General features: G+C 34.4%; 1 protein-coding gene across 1 annotated transcript; it reads right to left on the bottom strand.

Moving 5' to 3' along the window:
* Positions 1-580: 580 nt before the first annotated feature.
* cisd2 (CDGSH iron sulfur domain 2) lies at positions 581-4,820 on the bottom strand. Its single transcript, XM_037765498.1, has 3 exons — positions 4,587-4,820; positions 935-1,149; positions 581-838 (listed from the first exon to the last, which is right to left on the bottom strand). Exons 1-3 carry the CDS (start codon positions 4,687-4,689, stop codon positions 749-751), a joined length of 408 nt encoding a protein of 135 aa, XP_037621426.1. The 5' UTR covers positions 4,690-4,820; the 3' UTR covers positions 581-748.
* Between the last annotated feature and the right edge of the window lie 4,275 nt (positions 4,821-9,095).

The following is a 9,095-nucleotide window of genomic DNA, read 5'->3' as shown; positions in this document are numbered from 1 at the left end:
CAGAAGTTACTTTTTGAGGCGGTAGTGAGGTTAAAACTGGATATGACTCAACGGTGCAGTGGTCTGAAATGTTAACAGAGTTGAATAACAAAATGTAAAACTCAAATGTTTAAAGGCTATGAACAAAAAAGCATTTGAAGAATAACAAGTAGCCTCCCATACACACAATAACTTAGACTATATCACATCCTGAACGGGTTAACAGTATGCTGATATTTGGCACACAGAGAAGAATGTTGATTGTGGGTTGGACTAGTATTTCATTTAAACAACCATTTAACTGGGAAATTACAAAAGTTAACCCTGATGAGTTTTAGCATATTGAAAGTCATAAAGTAACTGCATTTATATTTCAAGTTTTCCTCTCAAAGTGGTCCCGATGATTTGTTATTGATTCCAAAAAAGAGTAACTATAATTGAATTTACAGTCATATAAAAAGGCTGCTCTGTTAACCAATACAATTAAGCAACGAACAAAGGCCCATACAAGAAAAAGAAAAAGTTTCCCAACTGCATGATGTCATTAAAGAAACTAAAATACAGTTTTCACATAATCAGACTGTAGAACTTTGTATTTGTAGGTGTATTAGGACCACTTCAAATAAAGACTCTGGTCGTCCACATTTCAAACAACATAGACGTGACACCAAGGCAAGACTTGTGTAAAAAAAAAAAAAAAAGAAATATACAAACAAACAAAAACTAAAGACTGGAGAGGTGAGCGGGGGAAACTCCCATTAGTGGGCAATTATAGTATCTTCTTTTTGAGTATGAGCGGTCCCACGTTGTCTCCGGTCAGCTCGTTGTGCTTTAAGTGTGACTTGTCACAAACAGGAAACTAGAACAGGGAACAACTCAACGTTAGCCGACAAGCAAGATACAGAAACAATAAACTCCTCCTTATCCTGAATTTAAAAAGAGATGCCCAACTTACAGTTTTGGAGCGCCAGCAGCGACAGTAACACACGTTTGCGCTGTTCAGGTCCTCGATGTCGATCTCGTTGACCACTTTGGGGTTCTCTTTCTGGATCTTCAGGTTGATCAGGCTGTCTCTCTGCTTCTTCTTCTTAGGCAGGAATGGGCGAATGGTCAGATAGCCCAGCAGAGCCAGGATCCCCAGGAGAGGCAGCAGCCGGAGCCACTCAGATACTAGACACACGCATTACACACACAAACAATAAGAACTACAGTATGAACACTGGCATACCTTGTGTAACTAGAATGTAAACTGAAACCAGCGCTTGCTTTAGGTTAGGGCTGTCAAAATTGGCCAAAAATTACATTAAGTATTTGTTCAAACTAATTGAATATCTAGCCTGCAGCTGATCGTCATGTGGTGCATTCAGTGCACGCGAGGCAGACAGCCGCGGTAGTGCTGCTTTTTTTGTTTTTTCCCAATCGAATATTCATTTTCATATTCAAATATCTGTCTTTTGTTTTTTTTTACTATTCGAATATATATTCAAATTCAGAATATTCATCGACAGCCCTACCATAGGTTGAAATGTATTTGTGGTCATTGGCCTGATGAGGAGACAGGACTTAAAAACTCTAAAAATCCCACCTCACCAATTAATCACCAACTATTTTGATTATCGTTTAATTATTTGAGTCTCATTATTTTATTTTGGTAATCTATTAATCAGTTTGAGTAATTTTTTAAGAAAGAAAAAGTCAAAATTCTCTGATTCCAGCTTCTTCAATGTGAATATTTTCTGATTTCTTTACTCTTCTATGACAGTAAACTGAATATCTTTGAGTCGTGGACAAAACTAGACATTTGAGGACGTCATCTTGGGCTTTGGGAAACACTGATCGACATTTTCACCATTTTCCGACATTTTATAGACCAAACAACTATCGATTAATCGAGAAAATAATCGTCGGATTAATCGACAATGAAAATAATTGTTAGTCACAGCCCTACATGTGATACTTGCTGCTTTTCTTTGTCATACATGAAAGTAAATTAAATTAGGTTTTGGACTGTTGGCGGAACTAAAAAAAGGAACTTACTTAGGAAGTAGATGGGCATCTATATACCCAGCAGATAATTGACAGATGAGTCAATAATGAACATAACAATTAGTTGCAGCTCTGCTTCAATTTGCAAGCCAACTTCCAATTAGGAAAACAACTCTTGCAGTATTTACCGTGGCTGGTTGGACACTGCTAATCCTTACTCTCTTTAAGGAATTATATTTCACATGTAGAAGCGCTTAATAAATCTTTCATCTTCTAATCTGCACCGACTGACTTACAGTAATTGTTAATTTATGACAGAAAACAGGTTTTAACAGGCAACATCTTAACTTGAGAGCTAATCATAGCACGACTGCCACAAGCCTTATCAACTAGTGCTAATCACTGAAATCTTCCTTCCATTGGGTTTCATCCGTGTTTATGGCCTTCTCAGAGAGGCACTGCTCAAACGGTTCCAGGAGTTATTTCCGTAATGTAGAGCTGGTTCAGCATTTTTCACTTTTTGGGGCTATTTTTAGGCTAAATTTGATACTTTCCAAAGATCTGTGTTGGCTGAAAGGTCAAGTATACGTTGAGGATCTGCTTCAAGCCACTGCTTTCTACCGGCCACTCAATTGTTTCTGTCTGCCACTTCTGAAATCTAGGTAGAACATTTTAAAATTGTAAACACTGAGTCAGTGGTACCAGACCGTAGAAATTTGGAATATATCATGTAACCTTAATCCATAACTATATTTAATTTAGGCTTTAGAATTGCTTTTTATAAATAATATTTCTTAATATAAGGGAAACCTGTCTGCCATGGTGGAAGATGACCTGAATTGTTTACCTGCAACAGCCAACATTTACCCTGGATTTAACAGGTGGCAGGTGCTAATTTCATTCCCTGGTCACAGACCTGAAGAGGGTTGTTAAAGCACTGATCTTGAAGTATGTCTGTGTCTTTTAGGCAGTATATGTATACCCTCTACAGTCTGGGACTAATTGTCCTACCTGTGCATCACTTGGATGGTATGATCTGGTTATATATTGTGCTAGAGACAAACATGGCACAGCAGAGGACAGGTTGCACCTTGTAAGATGCAGACACTTAATGGTTGTGTCAACATTCAAACACAAAATCAAACATTTTGGATGCAATATATTGAATCGTTACCCCAGTATCAGCAGATTCTGGCCAATACACAGCCCTAGTCCAAAAGTCCCCTCCAAAAAAATTTAATTTACGATAATATAAGATAAGAATATGCAGCCAAAACTCACATTTGAGAAGCTGGAACCATAATGTGTATGGCATGTATTGCTTGAAAAATGTCTTAAATCGATTAATAGGCTGTGTTGTGTTGCAGTTCTGCTTTAACTGATATGATCACATGAACATTTTCTAATTTGCAGGAACATTTGGGGACCTAGCATGGGGTCACAGACCTGAAGAGGGTTGTTAAAACACTGATCTTGAAGTATGTCTGTGTCTTTGAGGGCAGTATGTATGTATACCCTCTATAGTCTGGGACTAACTGTCCTACCTGTGCATCACCTAGAGGCAAACACAGCACAGCAGAGGACAGGTTGCACCTTATAAGATGCAGACACTTCATGGTTAAAGTCAAACATTGTGTCAACATTCAAACACAAAATCAAACTTAACTGTGTACATTAAAGTATTGCTTTATAACTAAAGGTCATATCTGAGTTGATGCACAAGTAGCACTTGTTTTATATGACACACACAACTACAGCACGACTGTGACTGACTTTTGGTTTGCAGTCTAGCTAAAGTTAAAGAACTCTGAGCTGGAAAGTGAGTTGAGAAGTCGTCTTCTGGGACTAACTGTCCTACCTGTGCATCACTTGCATGGTATGATCTGGATATATGTTGTGCTAGAAGCAAACACAGCACAGCAGAGGACAGGGTGCACCTTATAAGATGCAGACACTTCATGGTTACAGTGACAAAGACAGTAATGCATTTCTTTCTTATTAATTTACCAAACAAAAGCCTAGTTCCTTTGTATTTATGAAAGAAATGGAATTATATCTGTCAACAATTTATTCCTCACATAACAAAAAAGCAATGAAAACAATGAATATATGCAATATCCTTAATGTTTTTAAGTGAAATTATTTTTATATTATTTTGTATATTTATTTTAAACTCTCGCGTGGTCTTTTTTATTATTATCTATTTATTTATTTTTATTGTTTTTTTATTTGATGTTTGTTTTGTTTCATTTCTGTTTGTCACAGCTCTTTGTTTATGTTTTCACTATGCTTCTTTTGTATGTAAATGTGTTTAATGTTTTCTGCTGTTACTATTTATACTGTCATTTTAAAATAAATAAATAAATATATTGTGCTCGAGGCAAACCCAGCAGAGCAGAGCAGAGGACAGGTTGCAGGATGCAGACACTTCATGGTTAAAGTCACAATGTGTGTCAACATTCAACTTAACTGTGCACGTTTGCTTTATAACTAAAGGTCATTACAACTACAGCACGACTGTGACTGACTTTTCCTTTGCAGGCCAGCTGAAGTTAAAGAGCTCTGAGGCTGTGAAGTGAGTTGAGAAGTCATCTTCACTTTGACAGTCAGAAGTTATTTACCTGTCAACCTCGCGAACCCGCCGATGGTCTCCGGAAGCGGAAGCCTCTTGAGGTAGGCTGGAAGCTGGACTTTTATTATCCTGGATATAGACTCTAAAACCATCTTGAATTGCTCAATGTGGCAGGTTTCTTGAGTTTGACTTGAGTAGTTCCTGGGGCTCGTTTATGTCACTGCGTTCATTTCTGAGCGCAGCCTGTCGGTCGGTACGTAAACTCCTACCGTACCGTGGAAACAAGCGAGGAAGAAATGCGTAAAGGCTTTCGTGAATACACGTAACGATGACGTGTGACGCTGGAGTGCGTGACCAATCAGCGTCGGAGGAGTTGGTGGCTCCTGATTGGACGACTTGAATTCAACATGAGAGAGGTGGTTTCTGTCTACTTCAGGTGCTCCTCGTAAACTTTGCTTTTTTAATTACATAAATAAGGTTAAATCAAAGAAATCAATAAATCAACAAATCAATATATAAATAAAGTAGGCTATCTGATGACAAAAGCAAGTTGTGACATTGTATGTTGCTAGAATTATATATATATATATAATTCTAGTAATTATATATATATAATTCTAGTAACATATAATGTCATCCGATAGCCTACTTTATTTATTTATATATATAATAAATAAAGTAGGCTATCTGATGACAAAAGCACGTTGTGACATTTTATATATATATAAATATATTATATATATATATATATATATATATATATATAATTCTAGTAACATACAATGTCATCCGATAGCCTACTTTATTTATTTATATATATAATAAATAAAGTAGGCTATCTGATGACAAAAGCACGTTGTGACATTTTATATATATATATGTATATATATATATATATATATTTATTTATTTATATTTATATATATATATATATAATTCTAGTAACATACAATGCCATCCGATAGCCTACTTTATTTATATATATATATATATATATAAATGTACTTATGTTAAGTATAGCTCTGATAAGTACATAAAAAGTTAACTGAAAGTATTCTCTTATTTTAAGAAGAATTAAATATATAAAAGTATACTAATAGCACACTTGAATAAATATATTACATTACTCAAGTACTGCACGTAAGTACAATTTTGAGGTATTTGTATTTTAGTATTTCCATTTTCTACTACTTTCTACTTATACTCCATTACATCTCAGAGGGAAATATTGTACTTTTACTGCACTACATTTATTTAATAACTTTAGTTACTTTACAGATACAAATTATAAAAAAAAAAAATGAATCAACTAATAAATATATTATAGGTAGATATTGTAGGTTAAGCTGCCCAGCACTAAAGTATTTAAGATTAGCCCTACCTTTACCAGCTGCAATATTAATGTGATGTACACAGTAATGCATCAAAAAATATACTACAATAATATAATATAGATTATTCTGCATAATGAGTCCTTTTACTTTTGATACTTTAGGTATATTTTGATTCTAATACTTTTGTAATTTTACTTAAGGAAGATTTTGAATGCAGGACTTATCCTTGTAACTGAGCATTTGTACACTGTGGTATTTATTGAGAGTACTTCTTCCACAACAAAACGTTATAATCTCTAGGCTACATCATTACATTTTTAACATTACAATAAGTGCATTCAACCATCCAACTTTGGTCCTTTAACCATTAACTGATGAATCTGCTTACATGCTCTCCATTATTCAAAATTACCTTTCTGCAAACTTTTGATCACTGTTCCATATTAATAGCCTTAGTTTCACCTCACAGGGTTTTTCATCTGGTTACAACCTAAGCCATAATCACAAAATATTGGGGGTCATAATGTGACAATATACTGTGAACATTTTAAGGCACTGATCCACCATCTGGATGCCCCACAGACAAATAGTTTATGAGAGAAAAATGTCCTGCAATTATAGTTTGAGAGTCAACATTCCTGTTCGTAAAATATCATTCTGAGAAGCTTGGCTTCATTTATATGGGCCTACTAATTGTATGTCATTATGCAAGCGGGTTATCGGTGGGTGTATCTTTGCTTTAGATAAAACTAGATATTGTAGAGTTGCTACTTTTTCTAGCTTCAAGCAGGTATCTGCCCCATTGTGTCATAAACTGAACACTGCATCCGTATTTGACATCAACAGAATGCAAATTTGTGAATTTGTTTATGTTTATGTATATGTTTTGTTTACGACTGAACGCTTGCCAAAACTTTTCTGGAAATATTTTCAGTTCAACTCAGACCAGTCTGTCTAGTCATCTTCACATTCCCCTTGTTAAAATCCATCTCAGTCAATTTTCTGTAAAATATAGGACCCAAAATGTGGATCAATGTTCATCAGCTCCTATAGGTCAGTACCTGTCAGTGTTTGAAAAACAGCTAAAAAACAAAACAAAAACATAATCCTTGAACTGGAATTTAGTCTTAGTCATTTTTTTGGAATTCTTTTTTTTTTATTATAATTATAATTATTATAGTTATGTATTTTGTTAGCCTATTACTTTGCTTATCTGTGAAAGACTTTATGTTTTGCAACTATTTCTTTTTATTAAACATTGTAATCAGTTAAGTTTATTTAATTTGATTGTTTTAATCAACCAACCTCTAGGGTCAAGCACCAGGATCTGGGACACCATTAATTTAATTGACTTCAACAGATTGAGAACCATTCTTTTTACTAGCAGTGAAGCAGGCTTTTCAGATACTACAAATTTGCAACATCTTAATAGAAAAATACTCCAATTATAATAAAAGTTACATGTCATTTTTCTACTGTAAAGTCACTTAACAAATATTTATTAGCAAACTTTAGCACGGTGCCTTTTAACAATGTGGAATCACTGTAAATGACTTGAAGGTTTTAATAAACATCTCATATATAACATATAATGTTGTAGGTGGTCCAGAAGTATTGGTAAAAGTTCAATCAAAAAGTCACCACCCATATAATGAAGTAAAAACTGGAAGAATACAATCTCACAAAATGAAAATGCTCCAGCAAAGCTCCAGCTGACTCCTACATAATAATAATTATAAATATAACATTCATGGCCAAATAAATTTGTGGCAAACTCCAGAGAATAATGTTCTCTTGTAAAACTCACAATCATCACATGTCATAACTTGCTCACAAGAGGAGGTAACATACAAAGTGACTGACTCTTCAGTTAATGCCACCCACATAATGTACGCTCAAACACCAAACAGCCAATCTTTCATGTAGTTCAATGTATCCAAATAAGCTTTATATAATATTTCAATGTATTTCTGAGGTAAAAAATGCATATAATTTATTTTTTCCTATGAAAATTTGGTGGTTACTGTCCCAACCATTTTTGAAAAAAAGAAATCTTGATCACTGAGGTCGATTTTAAAAAGTTCAGAAATGTAAAAGTGGGGTAGTGCAATTTTGAGCAAAATCACCATGAGCCTACTAATTAAAAAAGACACTACAAGTATTATTTTAATTAAGCAAGACAAATTATAGTTTATCAAAACTTTTACGTTTTAAAGGTCCCATATTATACTAATTTTCAGGTTCATACTTATATTTTGTATTTCTACTAGAACATGTTTACATGCTGTAATGTTAAAAAAAAACTTTGTTTTCCTCATACTGTTGGCCTGAATATGCCTGTATTTACCCTCTGTCTGAAACGCTCCGTTTTAGCGCATTTTGACGGAATTGCAACAGAATTGCGTTGCTAGGCAACAGCTTGGGTCCATGTGTACTTCCTGTCATCTGATGACATTCACATACACTGCAACCAGGAATAAACTGGGACACATGTAGAATGTTTACGTTTAAAATTGTGTAAAGGGTCTAAATATTGTATATTCGTGACATCACGAATGGGCAGAAATGACTTGCTTCAAACGCAGAGTTTCTGAATACGGGCTGTGTGTATTTCCCTGACGATTGAGTGTTTCGATACTTTCACAGTATTTATAAAGGACTTAAGCCTGCTTTATAATAAAAAAACGTGAAAATCTCACTTTTTATAATATGTGACCTTTAAGTTAAAGTTAGTTATTTAAGTTAAATTATTCTTTGAGCCCATCACAGGTCGCTTGGTGTGAGTAGTCTAAAAGCATATTAAAAAAACAAAAAAACAAAAAATATATATCTTAAAATTAACAGAAATGGACAACTGGCTAAATACATTTAATTCAAATTTACAGTAGGTGATTGAAAGCTCCAGGAAAAGCCTTGGGTTAAGAGTTTTAATAACTTAAAAAGTGTTTCCAAGGTTAAAAATAAACTTTAAGCTTTGAAGTTTATTTTTAGCTGAGGGGCAATCAGGGTGACATTCACTATAATTAACCATGTGGTTGATGCGCCCTCTTGTGTCGTGTAGGCAAGAGGTTTCTTTCACGCACTCAGTACAGAACTACCTTACCCAGAATGCATTGCATTTTAAAGTAGCCCACTATTTTGCCTGTAAAATGTGAATACTAATATCTACTTTATGTTTTAAACTCACAGCTCATGAATACAAAATAATAAATTACCATCAACAG

Source organism: Sebastes umbrosus, chromosome 3, assembly GCF_015220745.1.
Source record: "Sebastes umbrosus isolate fSebUmb1 chromosome 3, fSebUmb1.pri, whole genome shotgun sequence".
NCBI classification, from domain to species: domain Eukaryota; kingdom Metazoa; phylum Chordata; class Actinopteri; order Perciformes; family Sebastidae; genus Sebastes; species Sebastes umbrosus.
The sequence above is the reverse complement of the archived record's forward strand: the minus strand, read 5'-3'. Positions and strand labels throughout refer to the sequence as shown.